The 27,933-nt window shown below is 40.3% G+C and overlaps 1 protein-coding gene and 1 long non-coding RNA gene across 5 annotated transcripts; one reads left to right on the top strand and one right to left on the bottom strand.

The window, feature by feature from the left end:
• Nucleotides 1-58: 58 nt before the first annotated feature.
• Nucleotides 59-27,582, bottom strand: GMPR (guanosine monophosphate reductase). 4 transcript variants are annotated; one of them, XM_044426661.1, is made up of 11 exons: nucleotides 27,209-27,582; nucleotides 26,587-26,676; nucleotides 25,939-25,967; nucleotides 24,713-24,832; nucleotides 22,218-22,301; nucleotides 20,886-21,059; nucleotides 16,352-16,433; nucleotides 14,149-14,255; nucleotides 9,165-9,207; nucleotides 5,901-6,060; nucleotides 59-3,977 (listed from the first exon to the last, which is right to left on the bottom strand). In XM_044426661.1, the coding sequence occupies exons 4-11, from the start codon at nucleotides 24,821-24,823 to the stop codon at nucleotides 3,797-3,799; spliced, it is 942 nt and encodes a 313-aa protein (XP_044282596.1). In that variant the 5' UTR covers nucleotides 24,824-24,832; nucleotides 25,939-25,967; nucleotides 26,587-26,676; nucleotides 27,209-27,582; the 3' UTR covers nucleotides 59-3,796. The 4 variants fall into 4 exon arrangements, with proteins under 4 accessions (XP_044282596.1, XP_044282595.1, XP_044282594.1 ...); XM_044426660.1 differs by lacking the exon at nucleotides 25,939-25,967; XM_044426659.1 differs by lacking the exons at nucleotides 25,939-25,967; nucleotides 26,587-26,676.
• Nucleotides 3,898-8,124, top strand: LOC123021666. The gene is made up of 2 exons (XR_006414368.1): nucleotides 3,898-3,989; nucleotides 7,851-8,124. It is a non-coding gene; the product is annotated as an uncharacterized LOC123021666 (long non-coding RNA).
• Nucleotides 27,583-27,933: the final 351 nt, after the last annotated feature.

Genomic DNA, 27,933 nt, shown 5'->3' with positions numbered 1-27,933 from the left:
AGTTTCTCTTTGAAAGAACAATATGTCCATATGAATGTTTCCCTCTGACAAGAAAAGGTTTGTTTTTTGCATATATTTATTTTATCCATAATAAAACGTCCATGAGATTTATGCATTCCTGCATATTGCATATTCTCGCCATTCTGCAAAACTGTTTGATACAGTACATCATTGTGCTACCTACTTTCCTTCCCCACCCCTGTATATGTAAAAGAAAAACAACCCTGGTAGTTAATCTATGCACAGTATGATACTTTATTCTGCATTTATTTAGAGAACATTTTCTTCCACTGCCTTTGTATTGTATTTATGCATTCTTTCAAATCACTTAAAAAGCTGCCATGAAGTTGGACTTTTTATCCAGTTAAATGTGATTTTAGTTGTTACATCCAATCTGTCTACTATGTGTTATCTTCATAAAATGAAGAACACATTGGAAGTGGAAAAGCAGTGTAAAGATCATTAGGGTGCTTTTCTTTGCTCCTGTTGGGATATTTGTAGAGATAGTGGCAGTGCCAGACCCTAAGGCTGCAAAGTCTGATACAGGCCTGTTTCACAAATAATGCAAACTCATGCTTTACTTAACTCATGTCTTGTTACCCTATGCAAGGTCTGTTTGGCCGGATCGTTTATCCTTCTCTCTTTCACCTGCTCATCCTTTGTATCCCATATGTCTTTGCGGGGCTGTAGTTCTGGCAACCAGAGCTGCTGGAAAGTTTTTTCTTCTCTTGCCTGTGACCTTTAAAACCTGGCAAAGCAACCCACAAGCATCACACAGTTCTAGATTCATACACTGTGACAACCCATGGCTTAAACAACCCAGAGTTCAACAAAGTATATCATGGGTTGGCATTATGTGTGAACTAGGCAATAAAAAAATGCATCCAGTCCTTTCTGTAAAATGCTAAAATGCACCTGTCATCCCAGAAAAGGAGGCAACCTTAGGTGATGATCACAATGGAAGGAATTATATTATCTGACTCAGCAACACAGCCCCTCTGTCTACATGTTCTAGTCATCCTCAGGGGATGCCTGGGCTGTTTCTCACAAGCTGTTTTCCCTCTCATAGAAAACATACATGAGAGGAAAAAAACAGACACCCACTCCCTAGCCTTCCAGTTGTGTTGCATTAATTAGAAATAGCAACAAACTGTTGAGCACCTATAGCAGTAGCACCTTAACTAAGTTAATTGATTCCTGTGGAAAGCAGTTTCAGGAAATATTGCCCACCCTTAATTACTGGTCTGTGAAAAATCATTACTGGACATAAGTTGCTATTTATTCATACATGTTGTGGTTTGAAGTTGCCTTGGGGTCTTTCATGCATTTGTTTTAGATCATAACACCTGACACTGGGCTTCTAGGTCATTAATGCGTATGACCTATGTGTTAATGAGAGGTGTGGTTACTGTCACTGAAATAACAACATTTGTAACCATTTTTTATCCAGACAATTCAACATATGTGTTACTTGTAGATGCTCCAAGACTTCACCCTCTGCTTGCATAGGCAACCAGTACAACAGTAGTATAAGATCCTAAAGTACATATATTTTTATGGGCATGAGCCTCTTGCTGCTCCTTTTCACGTGCAACTAGAAGGTGGTTACTTAAGTATGGCTGCTGTTTTTCAATTTAGATTGAACCACCACACTGTGAAAGATGTTTAGCTACTTTGAGAAGGAAGAGGGAGGTGTGCCTAAGAACCAGTATGTATTCTTTTTTTACTTCTAAACAGATGGGATAAACATCATTAAGTAAAATGACACAAGTGCTATGAAACTCTACAATGCAGTGGAAAATGCTGAACTAAAGGCAGAAAAGTTGAACTTACGTTGTGCTTTCAATTGGGTATTTAAAATAAATTTCAAATATATTAATATTTTATATTTAAATCACCCAAAAGGATGAAAAGAATTATTTACAGTGCAGTCCAACCATGCTTACTTGGAGGTTAAGTGCTACTATACTCATTAGGCTTTACTCTTCCATAAATGTGTTTTAAGACTCAGTGTTATTTTAAAAAATCACTCATATAAACTTTGAGATGAAAATGATGATTTTGCAAGTATTTGACAGAAGGTTTGAAAGATAAGAAACTTGATCTGTGCTGAACAATCACAGGATAATGGCTGCAGTTTTTAGGAATACAGCAATACTGAACTCCAAGAATGATGGCATCCAGATTGATATAGCAGACAGGGAAGCCTAGGAGTTTTCCAACACTGAAAGCGGCCATTTGTCTACAAATTTAAAATTCAACATCAGGTACAAAATTGGAAAGGCAAAAGATACTATTACAATACCCAGTGCGCATTTGATCACGCTCCTTCAGCATAGCTGGTTGTAGCATCTTTAAAATCTCACGCTCAGTCCCAGAAAAGAATCAATCCTGGTTGCAGATTTGGCATGGCATTCTCTTCCTTGTGTGCACGTGTTTTAATGCTGCATTCTGTTTCATCAAGTGTGTACTCTATATGCTTATCTGCCTCTTTACTGGCTCAATGTATGTGAAAGTAAGCTAATCGACACATAACAGGTAGGATTATAATTGTTCCTTAGTGTGCTTAATTGTACTTATTCTCGTAATACTTTGTTTTCTGCTACACACATACCCTACCAGAGCAAAACTGGTTTTCAGAAGAAAGCTGCTGAGAAGAAATGACTGTCACTCTATCTGCACTCCCAGCCACCAAGGGTGGGGTGGGGAGGTTAGCAGGACTAGCTCAGCTGTTTCATAAAAGCAGACTTTTATTTTCTTTCAGAGAAATGAATGCACTCAGGTAAGCACCTGAAGCAGCAGCTTCATGAATGAGCTCCAACCTCAGAGGTAGGGACAATAAGAATGAGGGTGTAAGTTTTGGCTGATGACGACCCTGCCACTCCTTAGCCTTTGTTGCAAGGGGATCCAAGCCTCGGGATCTGACTACTTCTCTAATTGATGCTGCAGTGTCTGAAAGCACTTGATCTCCAATAGCTAGAACAGGGATACCATATCTAGCCCTGTGCCGTGGGGTACAAAAAATAAGAAGCTTGTGCGTGTCCTTGGACCTTGCCCAAATGGATTGGACAGAAATAGCAACTATCATTACCTTGCATGTTATTCTTTCTGCATACAACAGGCATGGCCATTTGCTATGTTGGAACAGCTTCCCCAGCAAAGCATTACAATAAAATGAATACAATTATTTAATTAACCATTTTAAGAACATTCATGTATCAATGTAACATTAAAAATCAAGATCAAGCAGTTAATGTCACAGATAAAATAGAACAACATTATTTTAGATCTAGAAGTGCTGGCATGCTGGGGCAACAATCATCCCTGCAACAATCATCTTTCAGTTTTCCAAGTTGTCCTCCTGTTCCTCTGACTTGCATGCCATCTTGCAGGAGCAGTAGGAACTGGTTATTTGAACATAAAAGCTTGAATAGATAGGCTTACATGGTAATAGGGATTGTTTGAGCAGACAAAGATACTATGAATGGCGTTCTGGGTGACTTTCATTAAAAGATCAAACTAGATTTCCTATTTAAATAGATCAAGGCTATAAAATAAGCAGTGCTATTGTACTTTGAACAAAATATAATGATCATGGATATAGCAGCAGCTTATGGCTTATACTCTCTATGCATAACCCCACTGCTACAATCAACACTGGTGGCAGGCAAGCAACTTCCTTTCCTGGCTTGAAGTACACCAGCAGGAAGCTACATTGCCAATAAAACAAAGAGTGATGGAGGAAGAGAAGCCAGCAAGTTTCACAGCTCCAAGCTCACCATTTTTTCTTTGTAGGCTAACAAAATACTTGACTGTGCTGCTGAGTTACCCGAATAAAGGTGGTCCTTCGACTCAGTTCTTTGAGTTTGGCAGCTCCCACATAGGTACAGGTGGATCTCAAGCCTCCTAGGATATCACGGATGGTGTCTTCCACATTCCCTCTGTAAGGCACTTCTACCGTTTTCCCCTCTGAAGCTCTGGAGATAAAGGTGGGTTTATTTACAGTGATACAAAGTATTATTTTCAATTAACTAAACTGTATTTTGTTAGAGTTTTTAAAAAAATCTCAATTTGCAGTGGACGTGGGCCTGCAGCATTGCAAACTCCCTCTGGATACAGACATTTTTGCTTGTGCTTCTAACTCAAACCCTCAGTGACAGAGGATAGTAAGGCTATCCTGGAAATCTGTGTTTACTCTGTTGGGTGTTATGTGTTATTTTGTGTGTTATGGATGGGGAGAGGACACAGTCAAATTGAATAAAAGTCTTCTATATAGTCTAAAGTACCTGCTCCTCCCTAATCTTGGAAGCAAAGTGAGCTGAGGCCTGGTTAGAATCTAGATGGGTGACTTGAGTGTATGATTCCATTATGAGGGTTGGAAACTGCCCAGAGGGCTTCAGCTACAGGCAGTATGGAAATGATGGTGGTGATGATGATGATATAATTTCTTGAAAGTTTTTCCTGAGCTATCACAAACTATTTTTTTGCAATTGATTTCCTTTCTTACAAAAATGTTCCCAGTGTGCTTACATGCTAATACAATCTGATTCATAGAATAGTGGGGTTGGCAGGAGCAAGGCCATTGGATCCAACACCCAGCCGGTGCAGGATGCCAAATCCTGCCATCCCACTCAGATGACTGTCCTGTTTCATCTTGAATGTCTCTAGTGTGGGAGAGCCCACTACCTCTCTTGGCAACTGATTCTACCCTTGACAGTCAGGAAGTTTTTACTGGTATCTAGCCTGAATTTGGTGTACTGCAGTTTAAGTTCATTGTTCCGTGTCCTATGCTTATGTGTGAATGAAAAGAGAGATTTTCCTTCTTCTTTGTGACAGCCTCTGAGATACTTGTAGGGTGCTATCATATCCCCTCTTGGCCTTCTCGAGGCTAAACATGCCCAGCTCTCTTTCAGCTTCTCATTGTTGGGCTTGGTTTTCAGACCCTGGATCATTTTCATTGTTCTCTGAACTCTTTCGAGTTTTTCTGCATCTTTTAAAAACCTTTAACACAGTATTCCAGGTAAGGTCTGACAAGTGCTGGAGTAAATGGAAACTAGTACCTCTTTTGTCCTGGAAGTGATGCTTCTATTTATGCATCCCAAAATTGTGTTTGCCCTTTTTTGCAACTGCATTGCATTGCAATTCCAGGATTGACTACTCCAAGAAGAGTTTAATCACCCCACTTTAGTGCTTTTTTCACCAACTAGGTATGTAAATAGATTGTGTACTTCCATTTATAATTGATATGTAACAAGGAAATAGTTTCATCTTGAAACTTAACTGGAAGAGAGGAATGGAGAAGATATACTTGTAATTTCTAAGACCATCTGATCTTAGTAGACATGTATTTTGTCTTAAGACATCGTCAAATTCATTGTTTGATTCATGGGCCAAACTTCCAAGTGGGCCTTTATAAATAGTTAGAACCTAAAATGTATTCCATCTAAAAGAAACCAGACAATACTACCTACTGTTAGGCCATTCTTTCTTTTTTGAATGTACTCCTGCATACTGTTTCCTTAATCAGCTTCTACCTGCTTTCGTACAGATTAGGTTTAGAACTGTGACTCTGACAGGATGTATTAGCATGATCAAACATCCCACCATAGCTTAAGCAAGCTAGCATATTCAAGCCACAGTCAAAGCTTGTCATGTCATCTGGATCCATGGAGTTAAATAACCCTTGCATAACCTTAGAACAGGCCATGAATTCTGCAAGGGTTGTTGCACAGCCAAAGTAAAGCACAGCTGAGCACCCTGACAGCAAGAGCTTGAGCAATGCTAGCTGTGGCCACTTTGCCATATGAACAGAACAAGTTTTGTCACTGACTACTAGTAACAACGTTCAAAAATGAGGTGTTGAGAAATAAAACAAGGCCTGTGCTACAGAATACTAGTACCTGTATTCTGCAATGCCTCCTGCATGCTTCTTCATTGCTGTGTCAGAGCTCATCCCATAGAAAAGTTTGACTTTTTTGCCATTTTTTTCTATGATCTCCCCAGCACATTGGTCGTGCCCTGCAAACATGCCCCCGAGCATCACAAAATCAGCACCAGCACCTGTGGGCAGTACAGAAAAAGAGTTTCAGTTTGGGGTGCTCCTCGATCCATTGTTATCACTGGAAGTGCAGATGACTTCTGTGTGTAAGAGCACCTCTGCTATGCCAACTCTGCCTGTTCTTGAAAAGAGATAGCCAGGCCATTGTAATCTACGCGTTGGTAACCTCCAGACTGGATTACTGTAATGGTTCTGTGCAGGTCTGCTCTTAAGGTCATCTTAGCAGCTGTAGTTAGTACAGAACGCCTAATTACTGAATGGTGTGCCTTCCTGTGCACATATTCCACCTGTGCAAAAGCACCTACACTGGCTGTCAAACAGCTATGAAGCTATTGAAACATTGGAATTAATATATAAAGCTTTGTAGTACTCAAGACTTGGTTATTTCATGGAACAACTCCACCTATGCAAACCTATTGAACTAGTCTATTCAGGCAGACCCTGTTGTCTGTGCACTACCTATGGATGTCTGCTTGGTAGTGATACGGAGAAGGCAGCAGGCCTTCTTTGCTGTGGCACCTGCCTTGTGAAATACTCACCTCTGTGGCAAGCCAGGCTTCAACCTTGGCATGTTTAAGGCATTTCTTTAAATATATTTTTACTTTGCCTTTCTCCCAAGTCTTACAAGCATTTGCTAATACAGTTATTATTTGTTGCAGTCTTTTGTAAACTACTTTAAGATTTAGCCAAATGGGAAATGATAGAAATACTGTTAATGAATTAATAATTTATTAACAGTGATGATAATATAATTAATAATAATACTTTATTGTTATTAATGCTAAAGTAGGAAGCCAAAAGGGAACAACAGATGGCAAAAGAAGAAGGGGATGGCAGAGAATGAGGTGGCTAGATGGAGTCACTGAAGCAGTTGGTGTGAGGTTGAGTGGACTCCGGGGGATGGTGGAGGACAGGAAGGCCTGGAGGAATGTTGTCCATGGGGTCGCAATGGGTTGGACACGACTGCGTGACTAACGACAACAACAACAAATTGTTATTAAAGTATTAAAGTAAAATAATAATAATAATAATGTATTTGGGTGTGCAAAAGAAGAATGAAGTCAAAAGAAAAATGCCTCCTAGTGTGCATCATAACACCCATTTATTATATTAAGGAAATATATTCTATGAGGATAGGAGGAGAAGTAACGACAGAAAAATTGGGTCAGAGACAAGTTCTTGTATGTTCTTTGCACAAGTCTCCAAACCTCCTAAGGGAAGCCAGGGCTTTTTTTGTCATAGAACGCACTGGAACAACATTCCGGCACCCTTTTTTGACGGATTTTTCCAAGTGACTGTGAATCACCCTGTTGGGCGTAGCAGATTGGCAGCAAAAATCATTAACAGAATGCCTGCGGGCTGCTTGTGTGTTGGTGCTGATTGTCGGCGCTGATTGTGAGGGTGCTGCTCAGCTTGGGATGCTGCTCGGCTTGGGATCGGTAGTGTGGTCGCGCACTGAGTGCTTACTGCTGGCGGTGACCATTGTGTAAAAGTGTGACCCCAAGACATGAGTTCCGGCACTTTTTTTTTTTTTACAAAAAAAGCACTGAGGAAAGCCTTCCACATACATTGAGAACCATGGCCTGTAAGGGATAGAATGGTGGTGGCATTTGTTGGAATTTACATACATGACTTCATAATGACAAGAAGGAAGAAGAGAGAGCTGTGTCTTCTTTGGCCCATTACTAAAGTTCAGTAATGAAACAGCACTGTTGTTAAACTAGAATTTCTCTGCTAGTAGAGGATAGTTAGTTATCATTGAAATATTTCTTCTTCCATTTACTACAGTCAGACATCTTCAAGGGCAAACTTCATTTTTGGATGAAAGTTTTGTTTTGTTTTGACCCTGACTAGTCAGGTGCCAAGATTTTCCATCCATAATTCCACACATTTCAAAGAAGGCACCTTTTCCACTGTATGACAAACAAATGAAAGTAAAGAAACTCTGCAGGCCAACAAAGCATTAGAAGGAAAACCAGTGCAATTCTTGAAAGTTGATTCTTGTTTCTTGAATTCATGGGAAGACTCCTATTGAAATAAAGCTTTTTGTAGCAATGAGATCATAACTGGCCTCCTTTCAGTGTACTGAGCCTCCTAGAAATAGGTTTAAGGAAAGGTATGGTATCAACAAAAGGAACATGCTAAGCAGAATTATGGTCCAAGAATGGATTTTGGTATGAGAGTTATTCAAAACAGAGTTCTAAACTGGCACTTTCAGGCCAAACGCCAATATGTCCAAATTTGAACAATGAGCATACCGTTTTTCCACCTCACAAGATCATGCAGTTCCACACAGTTTGTATCTGGTAAACTGCTTTCGACTGAACTTCTATTCAAGGAAATAGTTCTTAATTCTACTCCCTTTATCCCTAAGATCCTCCATCACTTAACTTGTTTTGATTACATTTAGGAACAGTTAGTGGTATGATTGTTGTTCTGTTAGCCACTGGACGCCATCCTCTGCACACTCCCCTGCACAGTTTTGTAAAACCCATTCCTTGCAATGGGATTTTCAGATGTGCATTTCTGGCCTTTTACAGCAAGGCTATTTTGTTTCCTTTCTTCAAGTGTGCAGCATGCATACAAGTTATGTATTGTATTACACAGACAGACATATGGTTTCCTTGAAAGGTTTCCCCCTAAAGGGTGGCTATACATTTTTAAAATAAATTAAACATTAGTCCTCCAGTGTTGCTTTACATCCACAACAGCAAAGAATAGTATTAGGCAAGAAGTTGTCCTAGAAACCCAACCAAAGGAACGGGGGGATACCCACTGTATGCTAATAATAGAACACATGTCAGCCAGGATCATAATTCAGAGAAGAACTGGGCAACTACACTAACAGCCAGAATTTATAGAACCACAGTAGTTACTGCTACAAAAATTAAGGAGAGGAAATTCATATCCAAATGCCAAATCTAGTCTCTAATTATTGGGTTGCAGGAAACAGACAAAGGCTGGTCTGTATCAGCCTGTACTGAAATGTGTGGTCTCCATCATCTAAGATTCTTGATCATTAATCTGGAAACAAAACATTAAACTAGACGCTGTATGGCATGATCCTAAGGCTGTTCATGCTCCTTGCACAATTCAGGATACTCACCAAAAGCTTTGGCAACATCTCCAGGACAGCCACATCCCCCATCCTACATAAAAGAGTGGGGGAGAAGTCAGTGCCAACATTCGTATTTGTTGCTGCCCCAACTAATAGTTTTATCTAGCACAAGCAGTTAAATATACATACAAGTCCATTTGGAATGATAAAGTTATTGCCCTCTGCAGCTTAACCACAGGAAGTGAAGTAATCGCCAAGTCTATTTTGTATATATGTGCATGTAGTTAAAGAACGGTTTTTTCCCCCTTAATTAAAAGGGCAATGGAAGGAGCAGAGAAAGGATCCCTTAAAGCATTTGCCATTGTATTCAACTCTCCACATGCTAATTCAGGATATGTATGCCTCAGATGGTGGGGGAGGTGGAGAAAGATTTTGTATACTGAGCATAGGTTCATTGGCCTCTTCATATGTGTATGCCATATGGGTATCAAAACAAATGCATATAAAGCAGGGGCAAAAAGCCACAATTTCATTATCCCACAGTGTGTTAACTTCATTCAGTTTGCTCAATGTATCTCATAGGCTTAATATATTCATGTCATGTTCATTACTTCAAACCTAATTTGTTATGCTCCATTTGCCAGAAAATGGAGGCTTCTTTTTAACTAAGAATGTAGGCGTATATACAGAGACCACTGAAAGGGAAACAGCATAATCTTAGCTTCCAGTGAATGCCACCAGGGACTTCATTCCCAAGAAGAACATATCAACAAGGGAAAAACCCCGTCCATCCAACAAACAACGACTCACTTACAGTGAAGCTTCTTTCCAGTCAGATATGACGGAGGCATATGGGTTAAGTCTCTCCACTGACCAAGAGACATGAGAATCACCAAGAGCTTTTCCTTAGTACTAGAGCCTTCAGGCTGCTCCCCAATTCTATCCTGTGGCTAAACCTGAAACAGAGCCATTACTGAGGGTCTCATCAATAGGTAGCCCTGCTAGGATGGGCAGAAAAAAAGAGTATCCTCCCAAGGGTACCATTATTATGAGCCAGCCAGTACTGGATTTAGTAAAGACTGAGCCAGTTACTTTAGGTGTGGTTTGGATTACTCAACCAAGCGTTCCATCACCAGTTTGATGCAAGGCTGCATCCAACAATGGGATGGTCATCAGCTAATCTTGACTCATAGAAAGAGAGAAACATCTGATGCTCAATATTGCTCAATATGTGTGAGGAATTCAATTAGGGAGGAAAGTCTTAAAAGTTGGACCCCTGCTCTGCAAAGTGTGAAAATATGTACAAATTGCATACATTTTCACAATTGTGGAGGAGAGTCCCAGATTTTGCACAGATCAGAAATTGTCAGAAAATTTAAGGTGACCAAGGTGGAAGTTATGCATATGCAGCAAGCAGAGGATGCTTTTGTACTTCTCATACCAAATGTTAACAATAAAAACAACAATTCAAATCTAACATTCCACTTTTAATTTATTTCAAGGACTTTGCCTTTCACAACTTGGAGGCCTAGCTTTTGGCTTATCCTCGTAGCTTTCAACAAGCCTTCCTCACTAAACTTAATCATTCCTAGTCTTTGATTTAAAGTGAGATGTGCAACTCTACAGTTCACTTGAATATTTAGAGGTCATTGTAGTGTATTAACTGGCCTAATTTCACCATAATTGGGTCTCAGGGAATATGGAGGCCCAAGGAGAGGGAGAGAGATGGGGAAATATTTGGTTGGTGGAACAGTCAGAACACATACAACATTTATTAAGTTTGCTGCCTTATACAGACGCAGTTCATGGCAGCCCAAAACAATTACAACAGTAACATCAAAAATCACTGATTGCAGATCACCAGAGCAAATATAATGCTAATGAAGAAGTTTGATATATGGCAAGAATTACCAAAATGTGACAAAGAGGCACAAAGTGAGCAAATGCTGTTGGAAAAATGGTGCCAACAGACTTGCTTGATGCAAGATTGCCACAAACCTTCCCTTTTTAAAAAATGCAATATTTGCAAAGTGTAATAAAGTGAAGAGCGATAGCATGAGGCATACCTGCATACCTAACATGGAATTTGACTCTTTTTGTTTTGTTTCCCCCTTCCCACTAAAAGTATGCTTAGTTCAACTGTCAGTTGTCCTGACACTAGAAAACAGAAGGCAAGTGCACTCTGACTTCTGTCATAAGGTTGCGTATGTGTATGAATTTTGTAAATTTTACATTATTACAATTTGCTGAATGTTGCCTTGCTAATCATTCCATTGAATGATGTATAAGTCCTCTAAGTATATACATACATAAACCAGTACATAATTGTTCTATATAAACCAATTCAGAGACAGTTCATGAAGAGCCAAACACACTGCCCTGATGTAGCAAATACTAAATTCTGGCTACAGCATGCAGCTCCTCATACAGCAGGCCAAAGTATCCCCATATTCTCTGAATTCATTCTTTAAAATATGGTGACCAAAACAGGAAACTAAAATGGATCTACCAACTTAATACAGACCTCCTTCTCAAGCCTGTCCCTCTGCTGATCTGATTTCTAAGATCACCACAAAGTAATCTGAGCAAGTTACTTTTATTTGGGGACAATAGCTGGTCTGGAAGTGCCCCTACATTTTAAAAGCTATACTTAAATACTAGAAGTTGGAACTTCATTTGGCATAATATGATAAAATACTAGGTCTAGCCACAGGAGGGCACATTCAGCATATGCAGTATGCAAAACTGACATGTTAAAAGCTGCCTCATGATTTATATTGAAGGTGCTTAACAAATAACTGAGATAGATAGATGCCCGCTAGATAGACAGCTAGATGGATGGATGGTTTCAGCCCAAGGAACTAGAGCTCTCTACAAAGCATGATGGTGAGCTTGTCGCTTTTCTTCTCAACAGCTGTGAGAGAAGACTACAGTTGAAATAAATCAGGGGCCTTTCCTTTACTCTGGCTTTTCTGCAGGCATGCTAAGGGTTCCTACTAAACAATGCATTGTTATACGAGGCGAGTCCGAAACACTACTTCTCTCAACATCAGCTGCTGGGAAATATAAATGGGACAGGTATTATTACACTCATGAACTGCCCATGGGCTTCACATTGGTGCACCTGGTTGGCCCGTGTGGAAACAGAATGCCAGTCTAGAAAAGGTTTTGGTGCGATTTAGCTTGGCTCTTATGTTCTTATATTTTTAAAAGCAGTGATGGAACAAGTAGCCATTTTTCTTGCAGTTAAATTAGTAGTTCCCCTATACTCCTCACTAGTCAGACCTCATCTGTCTTGTTCTGGGCACCAAGATTTAAGGAAGATGCAGAAAAATTAGAAAGGGCCCAACAAAAACGATCAAGGGTTTAGAAACACTGCCCTGTGAGGAGAGACTGAGAGAACTGGGCATGTTCAGCCTTGAGAAGAGAAGACTGAGGAGGGACAAGATATCCCTCTATAAGTACCTCGAAGGCTGACACAAAGAGGAGAGTCAAAATCTCTTCTTGCTGACAGCAGAGTGTAGGGCACAGAATAATCAAGTCAAGTAGCAACAACCCAGATTCAGGCGGGACATCAGGAAGATTCCTCATGTTCAGACCAATATGACAGTGGAACCAGTTGCCTAGAGCAGTCGTGGGCTCTCCCAGAACAGAGACATTCAAAAAGAAACTGGACAGCCACCTGAGTGGGATGGTGTAAACTGGTGTCCTGCAGCAGAAGGGAGTTGGACCTAATGGCCTTCATGGTTCCTTCCAACTCTTACAATTCTTTGACACCATCTTTAACATGTTTAGAGATATGTAAATGATTTTTCTTCTCTGCAATCTAGAAATACTTACATCATTACTTTATAGTAGGAAAAAGGTATGCGCTAATATGTAAAACTAACATAGACAAGAAATTAATTTGATATGAACTTTGGCTGAACTTGCCTGCTCAAAACAGGATTTTTGCTGTGACTAGCCTGTGCTCTATGAAATAGTAGACAAACATCAGCAAGTTTTATGAAATATAAGATCCAGCTGGATCTCCCCCAAAGGAACACAGAATTAAGAAGGAACAGTTTGTATTTTTAACCATGTAGGCTTATTTCAGTCACCACCCCCACCCAAAAAAAAAAAAAACCAACTAGCATAGCTTCGAAACACCAGGTGCCTGACAAACCTATGGATTTGGTCTTGGGGTTGGGGGAGGTAATTGGACACCTGCTACAGATACGCAGCACAAGGATGGGAAACTTTAAAGTATCTAGCATATGATGTTATAGTGCTTTTTTCATATTAAACTGTAATTCAGCCAGTAATTTTAGAAAATCAAGGCAAGCAGTCCTTTATTTCGCCTTTGGTTTGGATACTGAAATGATCAAAGCCTTGCAGACAGGCAGGCCTGGTTCACACACCACAATAACCCAGATTTTTTAAAGTTTGATTATTGTGAAAACAGAAGCATTCTAGCCCATGCTGCGGGATGAATCCTACTACAAGCAGAGGTGGCTAAATGGCTAATGGATTGCCTAGTTAATGTTTCGTGCTACCTAATGTGAACCAGGAATTCCAGCTTGAGTCTCCTGACAAACTGCAAGAGAAATAACCCTTGTATATTGCTAGATTATGTCTCTGGCTTGCTGAGACAAGGAAGAGTTTCTAGTCACATATAAAGCAACACTTGTTTAGCCGCTCCTGTTTACAGCAGAAATGACCAGGCAGCATGCACCAACATGATGCTACGTTCACTGAACCAAGCCACTGTGACCTGTGCTGATGTAATGTGGAGTAATTGTAATATATAACAGTATACCAGTGTTCCAGGGTTCATGACGTTTTCTTCTAGCCTGTGCAGTGCACATTTCAAGGAACTACTTCTGGCTGACTGAGGTTATGTGCAAGTTTCAGATTCATACCTTTGAAAAATTTTTGAGCCTTAATGAAGAGCAACTAGTATTCCAAAATGATCCCAGAAAACTTTTCCTTGGCTTCCTTGAAATGTTCAATTTACACCCTTGTTGTGGAATGTAATGCAAATCCTACTTACTGAAATGATATGGCCATTCAGTCCGTGGGCAGAATCCGCACACTCAATCACTGCACTCAGCTGTGGATAACCCACACCAGTTTTTATCCGAGTGGTGCATACAGATCCTAGACATTAAAGAAAAAACAAAAGATGAAACTACAGTGATGATGTTCCAGAGAACTAGGAAAGGTGCAATCACTGGTGTATTCTACAGTCAGCAGTATGCACATAGGAGCAACTTTGTAGTGATGTCACCCACAGAGGCTGAGGCTGTGGCTGCCTGGTAATGATACACCTGCAGGGGCTGGACAGGTTGCAAGGGCCTTTCCTAAAAGGGTGTACTAGCTTTAAGTAGAGTGAGTGCACACAAGACCCCTTAACCCCACAAATGTTGCCTAATAGGATTCACAAGGTTGAAGAAGGAAGAGCAGCATAACAGGTGATCCTATCAGCAGTTCAGTGCACTATTTCAGGTACTTTCCTGGCTTAATGGTTTCCCTCTCTAGCAAGCCAGGGTTACGAGAATGTGTTAATACCAGGGGCTTGTCTAGCCAAGGCACTTCTCCTCAGATGTGAGGATACTTAGAAAGAAATAAAATAATCCATGCCAAAGATGATACATAGGTCACTTAACAAAATGATGAAATATGATTGAAGGATATAAATGAGTGGAAGAAGGCTTACATCCCCTTTATCTGTGGCAGGCTTGGCCTCCAAAGCTGCCTGGGCAAGCAGCATGTCATGCCAGAAAAGAAAGACAATTTTATGAAGTTTCTCTCTCTCATGATTGCAGAGTCTGTCAGCATGCATACAGGCTCTGCAGCCCCCAATCGTGGAAGCAAAGTCACTTCAGTAAGGCAAGCAGCTTCATTCCCACAGAAAGGGCAGCCCTTATTTGTAGAATGATTGAGGGGGCAACTTCAAGGCTGACGCTCTTTCTAACACGTTGAGTGCCACAGGGCTTTGACGTGCCTTCAGTAAACTAATCTGGCTTTTAGACTGTGTAAATGTTTCCTATGCTGCCTGTTAAACCTTAATAACCATTTCCCATGCAATGCAGGGGATTCATATGTGGTACGTATGAAAAAATGTACAATCCTGCAGCCTGTAGTTGATCTCAAAACCAATGTTAATAAGTTGAGGTGTTAAGCCCAAACTATGTGTGACTTAGAGTAACTTCAGGCCATAATGACTCAGGATGGCTAAAGACTCATTCAGATAGGAAAATGGAATGATATGTGTGGATCCACTACCCAGTGTAAAAATAATAGAGCAACAGACTAAGGCTCCCATTTTCACTCATGAGAGTAAAGAAGTCTGGTTAGGTTGAGCTTCCATTTTATTTTCAAATGATAAGCTGGTACAGCTTAAAGCATTTTTGATTTTGGAAGAGGAGTATGTTCTTTCAACTCTATAGCACTGCCTGTTCAGCAGGTGGTTATTTATTCATACATTCATTAATTCATATAGCACTTTCAATGTTTAGCGCACTTTGCCGCTTTCATTTTATTCATCCTCAAGACAACTTTTCAAATAGAATGCTCTAGTTCTCATGTCACATATAGGAATTGCAGGCATAGGGTTAAGTTTTTAACCCTCCACATTACCAAGACTTCTGCTTCTGGATTCTCTGAATGATTAAGATCAACTCCTTTACACATATTTTTCCTGAGGAATTTCTTTCTCTGCCTTAATTTATGTGTCATTACACAACAACTATGTGGTTGTGTATATCTTCCATATCAGGTTAGGAAAAAAATGCTAAAATAGTTGCAAAGCACAGGAGAGACCCTGGACAGTGACAGTGTCATGAAAAGCACTCACAAACTACCATGAATGAAGAATCACAGATATAGAGTAAATGCCTTGGACAGACGGCTTTTAGAAGAGATGAGTTCCTAATGTCAAACCCCAGAATCCAAGTTGCTGGCAATGGAGCATGTTCTCAATCTAAAGTCACTACAGCATCATCATCTTTGCTCTGCATCCCATATGTGAATAGGAAAAGGAGAGCCTTGACTGCATCTGGTATTGCTGCACCCTCACATCGTGGTATATGGCCCTAACCATCTATTTTACCAACCTTGTCTCCAGTCACAGCACACCCAGGATTACATGGAGAGGGGGGTGTATAGACTCTCCTAACATTTTTGTGCAAGTGAGTGACTCAGATATAGGAATATAAAGGGGGACTTTTACTGTATACTTTGAATCAGCTTACCTGGTCCAATCCCCACTTTGATAATGTCAGCTCCAGACAGAAGAAGTTCTTCTACCATCTCTCCTGTCACTACATTACCTGCCTGAAGAATATAGGCAAGAACATCACAAATTAGAAAGGTGGGTGCACAAGTGAAGAAACGTTGGGAGTTAGGTACTCTATCATGACCACCAAGACAATTTCCACCCTATGTTCACCAAGTGATGAGCAGGTGTGCAAAAGCCCCAAGGACAGAACACTACATGGTCCTATCCTGCACAAGCTGTTGATGCCACCAGAATGTGCTGCTTCTTTGCCTTGCATACGTGCCATGGACAACACTTGTTTTCAAGCCAGGAGTCATTTTTCTTCTGGTGCATTGCACACAATACACCTATCACCTTCAAAGTACAATTACTTATCTGTTGTAAGTGATATTGCACAATTATTGTCATTAAATTAAAACTTACAGAAATTCTTACCCAAAAGAACTGAAATTCTGTTTAACAAAGTAGGTCAGGGAAATGGGCCACAGAATGGAAGCATTCAGTTCAGAATTGCCATTTCTTACAGTGCCTTAACACTCTTTTAAGTATGCCCCATTGGATTAAATGGGACTTACTTCCTAGTAGGCGTGCTCAAGATTGTAGCCTTCAGGGAAGAGGCAATTTGCTGGTCATGACTAGCTTCAGCAATCAAATGGCTAACCCTTGGTTTGCTCCAGATGAACCATTCATTCAGTAAAGGCCTATATTTGCAAAAGAAGCACTATTATACTTACATTCATGGCACAAGTACCTACCAGTTTACACAAATCATGCTTCTACAAGTTACATTGCACTTGCATTAGTTATTACTTTTAGTTAATAACTAAGTTTTAGTTAAAGACATTTCCCTTCCTCCATGGAGTTCTTAATGGTATGTACATAGCAGCAGGTCCGCCCACCCACAATCATGCCCACCCACCTATGCTTTGGCTTTTTCCTGTCTACACTTACACAGGATTGCATCCTGAAATGCTTCTCAGTTCCTCGTAACAAAGGGAAAGGATAGAAATCAAATAATTAAATGCAGTTATGACCATTATTCTTCCTGTTTATGTTTGCATACATGCAGAGAGGGCAAAGTGGGAAGAACTTCAAACATACAACTTTGTTGAGCTTATCCTCACTTTTTCATCTCTGTGATGGGTCAGAAAAAAACCCTCTGATGATTATACATGTACGTCAGAAGCTGCCTGATAGGGAGATGTAATAAAGCTGATGGGTCTTACTGCTGCAGAACAACAAGGGTCCATTTGCAGCTCCTGTTACCCTAGCTCACACAAGAAAGAAAAACTTTTCCTTACCACAAGTCAGCAAATGTTATATTAATATATCACCAGAATACAAATTGCATCTTTGTTAAAGCATGCTTAAGCTGCTTCTAAACTAAAACACTTCATTTTTTAAAGGATAGAAGTCAGAACCTCTCTGCTCCAGAATATGCTGCCAATCCAGAGAGAGGCCTAAATGTTTATTGCCAACAGTCCTTTCCAGGGCAAATCATTATGAACACAATTTTCACCATGAAAATGACCCAAAGCCCTGATCTGGATCGGAAGCATGTTCCAGATAGCCATGAGACTGCTCCCTGCCCCCAGATTTTTTTTTAAGGTGGCATTTTTAACCTGCTTTTTAATGCTTGAATACGGTAACCTTTTATTTTTAATCTCAGCCTCTTAAAAAAGATGCACAGACTGCTCTCTTTCCGTTTCTCAAAATATTTAAAAGTACTTACTTTTATCTCCCCACTCTTCTAAAGCTTTTTGATTAAATGATAGGGCACAACATTTCCTTTTCTCCATACCATTTATAATTTTAGAAATACCAAGTAAGCCACTCCGTATCAGCCCACTATTCATCTTTATCATGAAGTAAGAACCATCAAATACTTTAGCTTTCTATGACAGGGAAGATTCTTGGCTATATGAGAATTCTGATATGCAACTCAGTTCCTAAAAGTATCAAGACTTCCTCAGCCCAGGAGAGAAATGTGTGGTGTTATGAACTGTAGGCAGTGTTGGTTTTTGTTTTTTTAATGGACTTCGAGGTTCACATGTTATATGAGCCAAAAAAAGCAAAACGTGGCTGAATGCTCTGGATCAGGTTGCAGTTTTGCTGTGTGTGATCTCCGCTGACTACAAAAAGCTCAGTGTGAGGATCCAGAACAGAGTAGCCTGCAAAGCCCCACAATGCATTGTCTGTTATTAAACTCTTCCCTTCCATAGCCACTTGCAATTTCAATATAGAAAAAAACTTCATCTACTCTGTGAGTGCATGCGACAGCATGACAACCCATCCTGAGCCGCTTCCTGGAACTAGCTGCAGTGTGCCCGACAGACCATCGGGCTTGCTGCAGGGTGTTTCCTCCTCCTTTACCCTTAAGTCTTCCAGTAGGTACCCCAAGGGACTCCACAGAGGGAACTGTTCTGTATTCTGTTCCCACTGCAACCATGACCACAGTTGTCACAGCTTCCCCCCCACATTTATCCATACCTCTCCCCCAGTGCTCACTTTTCTTGATCTCCAATAATGGTCCCTGACACTAGAGAGATGGAAGTCTGAAACATTCATTCCAAACCTTAATTCAGCCCATCCTCCTGAGAGTCAAACTGGTCTAGAAGGAGACATACAGCTTTGACCTGTACTTAAATGCATGCAAGACCTGTCCTTAAATGCGAACTCGGACACTAGGTCCTTTTGGACAAGTTGCTGACTGTGTTCCATAGCTGTGCCTATGTCTTCGAATGTAAGGCACCATTTTCCCTTTAATAACTTCCTCTGCCTAACACATACCCTCTTGAGTTTAATATTGTTTTGCAATTTAACAGTGTCTGTCTGGATTGTTTGCCCTACATTGTTCATCCAACACTAATAACAGAAATATAGCTATAATATAAAAAACCTTTTTGAAATTTAAAAATATGGAATAAATGGTGTAAGTATTTAATGTCCTAAATTTCACTACTTACACCTTTAAAAAAAGTTCTATCCCCTGTTTTTCCAACCAATTTTGTTTCCAATAAAACAACTCAATTTGCAGGTTGGGAAAAATGAGGCTTATGTAAGTTGCTAGATTTCTTTCCAAGGAGCTTGTGTTTAACAGGATAACAAATTAGAGATAGAATTTCTAATATTTCTAATACACGGTTCCCCAAGTTCATCAAATACTCTTGCTTTTTAAAGGATCCATTGGTCGAACAGTAAGCTACAAGGCAACTTACACAATGTCAAAAGTACCTCCTTAGCTATAGTCTGGGCTCTAATGGATTTTTTTTCAAAAATCTATAAATGCCTCCTTGATATTGCTAATTATAATAATTATCCTGGGAGCAAGAGCTAGGGTAAAATTTGGTCTGTCCATCCACTGAAATCAATCTCAGCTCATATTAGAGAAAGTTGAGAGTAAGTGTGGCATACTGGTTAAGAGCACAGATCAGGTGATCTGGGTTCTAGTCCCCACTTTGCCATGGAACCAACTTTGGACTAATCACAAGTGCTTAGCCCAACCTACCTCACAGGGTTGTTGTTGTGGGAATAAGACTGAGAGGAGGAGGAAAAGAATTATGTAAGTTGTTTTTAGTTTGTTGTAAGGAGAATGTGGGATATATCTAAGAAATAAAAGTTCAGTCAAGGTGATCTATAGATAACATTTTACTCCAGTGAAGCTTGCAAGAATTACTCTTCATTATGTTGGAGGGCATGTGAAGCCTTAGGTATGTACTTTCGCCACTGCTGGACATGCTTATTTGCTCAGTGCTTCAGAGGAGAGACTGAAAATGAAATTAATAAAATCAATCAATCATTCTAGATCTTTACTTAATTTAACTAATGAATTAAACATTAAACATTTGCAGAAAGATTTGATTTCTTTTCTGCTGTTGGCTGCTAGACAAATTTTTGCCCAAAGTTGAGAAGGTGACAGAATCCCTAAATTGAGTGATTGGTATGGAAAAGAGTAGAATTTGGCTCTACTAGAAAAAATGTTCCCAGCTTGTTAGGTATCTAAAAGGCAATCTTGATACTGACACATTGGTGCATACTCGGTCACCATTTATCAATTGTATTGATCCAAAAGAAGATGGACTCTGCTCTGGCCTGAGGAGACATGGCAAGAAATGGACAAGCTGACTTTGCTCTAGGGGATTTGGACAGTAAGGTTTTCTGAGAGTTTTTTCTCTTTGAGATTTTTCCTTTCTCTTTGAGATTTTTCCTGAGGTCGACTTTCTGCATGTAAACGGTGTGCTTTAAAACCAAGCTATATCCTCTTTCCTCTAAAAAGAGGAATGCATGCTTAGACAGAAAGAACTCCTAGAACTGCAACATTCCCCAGCCAGTAGCTGTAATAATGAATGACACCAATACAAAATGTATACAGTATTCAGTACTCCAGAAGTAAAATACATCTGTCCTCCAGAAATTATGAAGCCACAAAAGATACACCTTTGTTGGAAACAACCTTTTTTACCAAACAACAAATGAACTCATCTCCTCACTTCTCTCATCAAACCTACCATGATGGTATGCTTTGGGAATCTTACACGGACAGCTTTCACAAACTCCACAAAATGTTCTGAATAGCCATTGGCCACATCCAGACAGATGTACTTGATAAGTGGAATAGCTTCGAGGATATTTGTCAGTCTCTCAAAGTCTGCCATTCCACTGCCTGAGCTCACTGCTACATGCTGAAAAGACAGGATGAAAATGATCAATGACTTTTATACAAATGAGGTCAAAAGCATTCTCTCTGGATCTGTTTGTGGAAGAAGCCTAACGGGATGATCAAAGACAATAAAATCTTAGAATATTTATCTGGGAAAGGAAAAGATGAAGGAAGGAAAGATTGACAGATGGGAGTTTTTCAGATCTAAAGATCTAGTATAAGTCTAGATGTGGGAACTATAGTCAGGGATTGCAGTTTAAGAATTAATGGGAATCTTTTATTCCCAGATATGCTACCCACTAATTTAGGCATAGTATTATTTTCTCTTGAGTGCTGTGACTTAGTAGATCTATCACTATAACTTTAGCCACCTATTTTTAAAAAGAAGGTGTGGGGGGGCATTTAGCACATTTCTAGATTATTTTTAATGCTCCCATTGGTCTCAGTAATGTTTGCAAAAATCTAAACCTTTTCTTGACCTTTTGCCATTTCCTTACAACATTGTTTTGAATATTTTACAGTGCTTTAGCTCATGTTTTATATCTTAATTTCTATTTCTTCTTACTTGCTTGTTTTCTTACAGGGAGAAACCAGCCCCTCCACTAGTAACCTGAACTGTGTTAATTCATTCTTTCATCACATTTTGTCGCATTTATAAACCAGACCTTAATCTGCATATCATTGTTGCTCAACTGTACCAACCAAAATATTTGCATAGTATTTCAAGCAGGATAAAAATGTTTTGGTTTTTGTCCTTTACATTCAAATATTCTTCCCCAATTTCAATATTATGCTAGTACTGGCTGTTGTGGAAGTGAAAGAATTCAGAGGAAGAGGCAAGTAGGTAAAGAGAGACAGCCCTAGAGGGATACAGTCAAACCTCAAGGTCAGTTTTGCCTCCCAGGCCTGTGATTCTGCACCCTGGTCTAAGAGAACTGTGGTTTTCTTCCCACTGGGAGTGAAAAAGGCTGAGGGTTTCTGGAGATGAGGTGCCACTCCTTTACACTGGCATTTACAAAGTAACGTTTATCACTTTAAAAATACTCTCTTGCAATGAATACATACTTTTTCTTTGTGCACATGAGATTCCCCCCCCCCACACACACACACACACACACTAAATTCCAAGAAATGTAGTTTTAAGAGCAGCAATTACACTTAATAATTAACGAAGCCATACCTCTAGGCATTCTGGGTGATTACTTGCAAACAGTTTCCACTCTTCCAGAGAGTAATGCTTGTGAATTGCAGTGAACATTGCATACTAGGAAAAACAAACAAATGAGATTATATTTTTATATTTATAATAAATAGGAAGCACGGCCAGAAGACAGTATATTAATTTCTTATTTGACTAAAGAAAATTGCAGGGCAAAACCAGAATTCCTTGTAAATTTCTTCTACTATACAGAAAAGAAAAAACAGTAGGAGGAAAAGGTGTTTCCTCAGATGCAGGATTCATATATGTTTCATGCTTGAGTACATGGATCCCACATCACATAACTTTTGGCATTACTGGTAAATTTAGTTACTTCTAGGCATTTACTTCTATCCTGGCAAAGAAGTAAGGCTGCAAACCTCCAAGATACACAATAGAATTCAGACAGTAGTATAGTTTACAGACAAAAGGTCGGAGATCATAGTATACCAGTAGTCTATACTTAATAATTTAGTAATTCTTTAAAACACATGTCCCTGCATTCCATCAGAAATGGCTCTCAAGGCCTTTGTATCTGTAAAATCAAAGCAATTCTGCAGTGATATGTTGAACCTAAATAAGAGTTAAGTGCCTCAGCTGGACTAGGCCTCATCCCTTGTTAAGGGAAAGACACTGCTGGCCAAATAAGGGGAAGAGGCACAACCCCAGGCCGGCCTGCCAAACTGTCAGTGGCAAGCCTGAGCCATTCCTCAAGCAGTGAGGTCTTGTCCATCCTTGTAAAGCAGGACTTGAAAAGGTGCTGCAGCCCTGGGGAGGCAAAGAGACAAAAACAGGAGCCCGTCAACACTGCATGACAGGCTTGGGTTGCACCTCAGTTGGGCCAGGGTCCACTTATCTTCTGAAAACCTGAACATTTGTTGGAGTCCTTAAGGCACTATGTAGGACAGAGTGGCATAGAAAAAGAAATTAAAACAAAATAAGCTCAATCAGGTAGAATAACAAACACCACAGAATCATATGGCAATACTTGATAAAACTTCTTCAGGCTTATCTAGAAGGTTTATATTTAAAGACTGATACAAATCTTTGCCAACTTTGATCACTGGTCTCATCTAATAACCTTGAAGAAATGGTGTTCACTTAACAGATGCAAGGTTATGTAATTTCCTTTGCATTCACTTTTCTGATTTAATGACTACATTTTAAAGCATGTGAATGGAAAGGAATTGTATTCTATTTTATACATTATTGCTGCTTTGGGAGCCCAGAGGTCAAAAAGCAGGGTATAAACTGAATGGTTCCGTCTCTAATTATTGTTTATACATACATGCAATTATTGCTTACATAAGCAATGTAAGACAGCCATATATTAACCCGACATCTTTGGCTTCAGTGCAGTTTAACTAAAATCCACTTCCCTAAAAAATCTGAAAGTATATCATCTTTTCCTTTCCTATCATACATTATTAGCTTATGGAAGGAGTGATCTTATGCCCTGTAAAATCATCTGTGGAGCCAAAGGATATACCAGATTCCTAAATCCAAGACTGGAGACACATGTCCAAATTTATACACCAACCTCCCTTTCCTAACACAGCTGGTCCAAAAAGAAGCTAAGCTGACTGCCCTTCTAAGGACAAGAACTCAACCTCAGAGAGGTGGTAAAGGGGACATTCCAGTGGGCAAGAAGGGGAGGAGACTGCAGAATCCAGGCTGTAATGTGCCCTGTGCCCTCTTCAGCTTCCTCTCCAAAGTGTCCCAACAAGAAGACCAAAAACGGCCATCTAGCAACAATGCAGAGCAGGAGGATCAGGGAGGCAAAGATTGCTTCCACCACTCCTCCTGCCATGTAGTGGATGAACACTCATCTCCATCTCAACTGGACTGTGCCCTGACAAGAGTCCAATCTACAAAGTACTTTAATTTTCTACCAATTAAAAATGTCAAGCATCAGTTTCCTGTCAGAAGCCATGTAGGTTTGCAGGAGATAAAAGACAAGAAACTAATCCCTAAGTATTCTTTGGATTTCTTGTAAGTACTATTTTGAGAAACTATTTCAAAAATCTGTTTCCCCCCCACAAAAAAAAAAAAAACAACAACAACAATGAGAGAATGCCTAAACCAGATGAAAACTATGAAGCAAACAAAGTCAAGATTAATTGAGAAATCTGTCCAAAATTTCTTATCCTTATAGATCCACATTTCTCAGCATACGGTGGGAAAAATCATAACTGTTACGATAGTTTAAGAATGCACATCAGAAAGCTAAGCATTTTAAACAGGTACTGCTATTAATTTGAGGTAAAGCACATGCTTAAATCACTTACACCAAATTCTGCGGTATTTACTTCACATTTATAAGGCAGCCAAGTCATAAGAATGGAATTTGGAATCCTTTTAACTCAGATTAGTTTTATTAGAGAAAATGGAACAGCTCAGAGTAAGCAGATTATATTTTAGATCATTCAGGTGATTTTATTTTATTTTCAGCAGAGGGATAATTAATACATACTTACTTTAGTCATAACCTGTGCCATTTCAAATGTGCCAACAGTGTCCATATTTGCTACAATAATGGGGATCCCTGTGTAGGTTTGCTTGGAGTTACGGAATGTGAAAGTACGCATGAGATCTACCTGTTAAAAAAAATGTTTTAGTCTGTATTCTGTACCAGCAAAGGATAACATTATTCTAAGGCAAGTTCCTAATTAAATATAGAATTACAGCATGCGGTTTCAAAAATGTAAACACTTAAAAAGGTAAAACTATGAAGACGTATATGTCTTTATAGTTCCATAATACATGCATGTAATAAATACATCCTTAAAATAAAAGGAAGAGAGCATATATTTCAAGCCAACTGCTTTGCTCTTAGCTATTACTTTCCATCTTAGCTGCAGACATCCTAGTCAATGCACATGCTTAATCTGGCCTTAAGCACTGTGTAAATGTCACCAGTGGAATCATGCTTCCCTGGAAAGGGCAAGTTTATACTTTGGGAATGCTTCCAGATCTGGGACTTCCCCTGGCTGATCAAGCTGAACCAGTGGCCAAGAACATGTTTTATCAGTGTTGGCTTTCCCAAAGATTCCTTTTCTGAAAGGGGCTTGCCTGCTGTGCTGTATGCCCTAATAATTTCCCAAGTGGACTGCAATACTCTGGACATGTCTCTTTTGCTGTTCCAAAGCTACAACTTGTCCAGAAAATAGTAGCTGATTAACAACCAGGGTTAGCTTTAGGGTGTTCTAATGGAGCCCATGCAGGGAAGAGCCTTCACTGTGGTAGCTCCTTTTCTATGCAACACTTTGCCTCTGGAGGCCAGACAGGAACCAACATTGTGTTGTTTTTGACACAGCCTGAAAGCATAAAGACTTTTTTTTAAGGCTTCCTTGATTGACCAGCCAGTATTTATTCCCATGGTTTTTAAAACCAACATTTTTGTGTTGTTTTATTCTTTTTATCTTACTTTGTTCATCACTCTGGAATCTGTCTAAATATAGAACTGTACATAAATGTTGTATATAAATAATAATCTGCCATGTTGCTTTCAGGACACATACAATGTGTTGGTTCTTACACTTAAAACCCTTAAGGAAACCACAGGGATGTATTTTCCTATATGAATTTACTATGATCCAGCTTAGAAAATTTCTTCATCAATTAGTTAGCCTGTGGCCCCCAGATTATCCAGTGCCGTTGAGATCCATCCCTTCCGGAGAACACCAGGTTGGGTAAGACTGACCTAGTCCAACCTTCCCCTCAATGAATGATCTGCAACACAACAAAGCATAACCTGAAGTTTAAACAAAATCTGGTTTCAGGCTATTTCCACCCCTTAATTCTATTCCTGCATATTCTCAGCACCATCTGTCACATAACGAATTTGTTTCAAATGTCTCATCTCCTCTTACTAATATCTCCCCCAATAGAGCTTGCTCTGGCTTTAGTTTGGTTTTATTTTGTTGTTGTTGTTTAACTTTTAAAAGTTTGTACAGTACATTATATTATTAAGTTTTTATATTATATGGTTAAAGTTTTATCCTGTGAACAGCCCAGAGAGCTAATTGACTAAACAAATAAAACTATGACTTGTATGACTTGCTACTATGGTTCTTCAACATTCTTTTAAAACAGTTATAAAATTTAAATATGTTGATTATTACAAAATCTAAATACATTTTCAGTTATGTTGAAGTTAGCCTTATGTTCAAATGCATTAAAACACATACACAGAGAGAGCTAATCATTTCTGCTAAGCACAAAGGGAATGTTTATCTGAATGCTGCAGATATATACAAATTCAGTGTTTTCCCCCACCCTCTATTGCATGGCTCTGTTCTGAATGCCAGCTCTGCCCTGTCTTCACAATACCGCTTCACTGTGGCATTACCTTCCCTGCCTCCAGTCAATAAAATCGCAGGCCTGTGATGCACGGTGTGTAACTCGAAGCCATCGGCCCCGCTCCAGCCCACCCCGTAGCCTGCAAGAGATGATGTGTCATGCCAGGAGATTATCCGCGTCTCTACAAACAATTCTGAGCACGGTGCTACTGCCCAACATTAGGTCACCTTCCCCCATCTCTCCATTCTGATATTTTGCAAGCAGAAAACGAAAATCTCGGCAGATGCACCTGCCGGACCGAATAACCCGTGGAAGAGCGAAGCGAGCACAATCTGTTTCTGATGCGTTCTATATCTGGAGAAAGGATTAAGCAAGGCGCCCTTCCTGGGGGTCTCATTCCGCAAAGGGCGAAGCGAAAAAAAGAAAGGAAAAACCATGGAAACCCTGCCTGTAGCGTGACTTTAGCAAATGCGCAAGAAGCAACCCCCCACGAGGTCGTAAATGGAAAGATCTGGATTACTGTATTTGGGGTCAGGAAAAGGGAAAAAAGAGGCGGGAAATGACAGGACGATTAATCCGTTAGTCGGGCAAATGCAAATAATAAAAGAAAGAGGTTAGATGCGAAGTATTAAGCGGGGCGGAGAAGCATGCTTGTTTGAAAATGCCCCCACCTCTGCTCTGCTTTTGAGGCTGCTTCGCTTTGGTCTAACCAAGACATCTTTAAAGTCCAGTTTGAGATCTGCATCTACTCGGGGCATCTCGCCGGTTTAGTTAGGTGGAGGAGGGGTGCTCTTCGCCTGAGGCTGCGTTGCCTTGGCTGTTGCCGCCGCCGCTTTTTTGCCGGTCTGAGGTAGGCAGAGGAGAAGCAAGCCACCAAAGCTTGTTTTCGCTGCAGGGCGAGTATTTATAGGGAGAGAAGCGCCGGGAGACTGTGTCCAAGGCCCATCGCTTTATTAGGTTTTGGAATGTGCGCAGCCGGGGGCAGGTCAGGTGGCTAGTCGTCCCACTGCCGGCTCCCTTCCTGGCCTCGCTTTTCCTCTCCTGGCTCGCAGGCTGCCAGCTCTCTGGGTGCCTGCGCGTTACTACAGCAATGCAGGTCAATAGTGGCCAGCCGGCGACACTGCAGCGCGTACGAGGAGGTGGCGGCCGTAGAAGGAGCAGCCCCGCTAATATGTGATCGGTAGCGCCGAGCCGAATCGGCGAACGAGGGACCCGGGAAGCGCTGGGGGCTGGACTTTCCTGGGGAGTTGCTAGGATAACAACCCCCGGACCGAAGTGGATTACATGCAGACTCCAAATCCGAGGTTGAGGGTGAAGGAGGTGATTTAAGGGCAACCCAAGGGCAAGGGTGTAGTGGGGGGGCGGGACGCCCCCGCTTATTTTGGGAGGGGCTCAG

Source organism: Varanus komodoensis, unplaced genomic scaffold, assembly GCF_004798865.1.
Source record: "Varanus komodoensis strain SLA01 unplaced genomic scaffold, ASM479886v1 scaffold17, whole genome shotgun sequence".
Lineage (NCBI taxonomy): Eukaryota > Metazoa > Chordata > Lepidosauria > Squamata > Varanidae > Varanus > Varanus komodoensis.
Note: the sequence above shows the minus strand (reverse complement) of the source record. Positions and strands in the feature narration are given on the sequence as shown.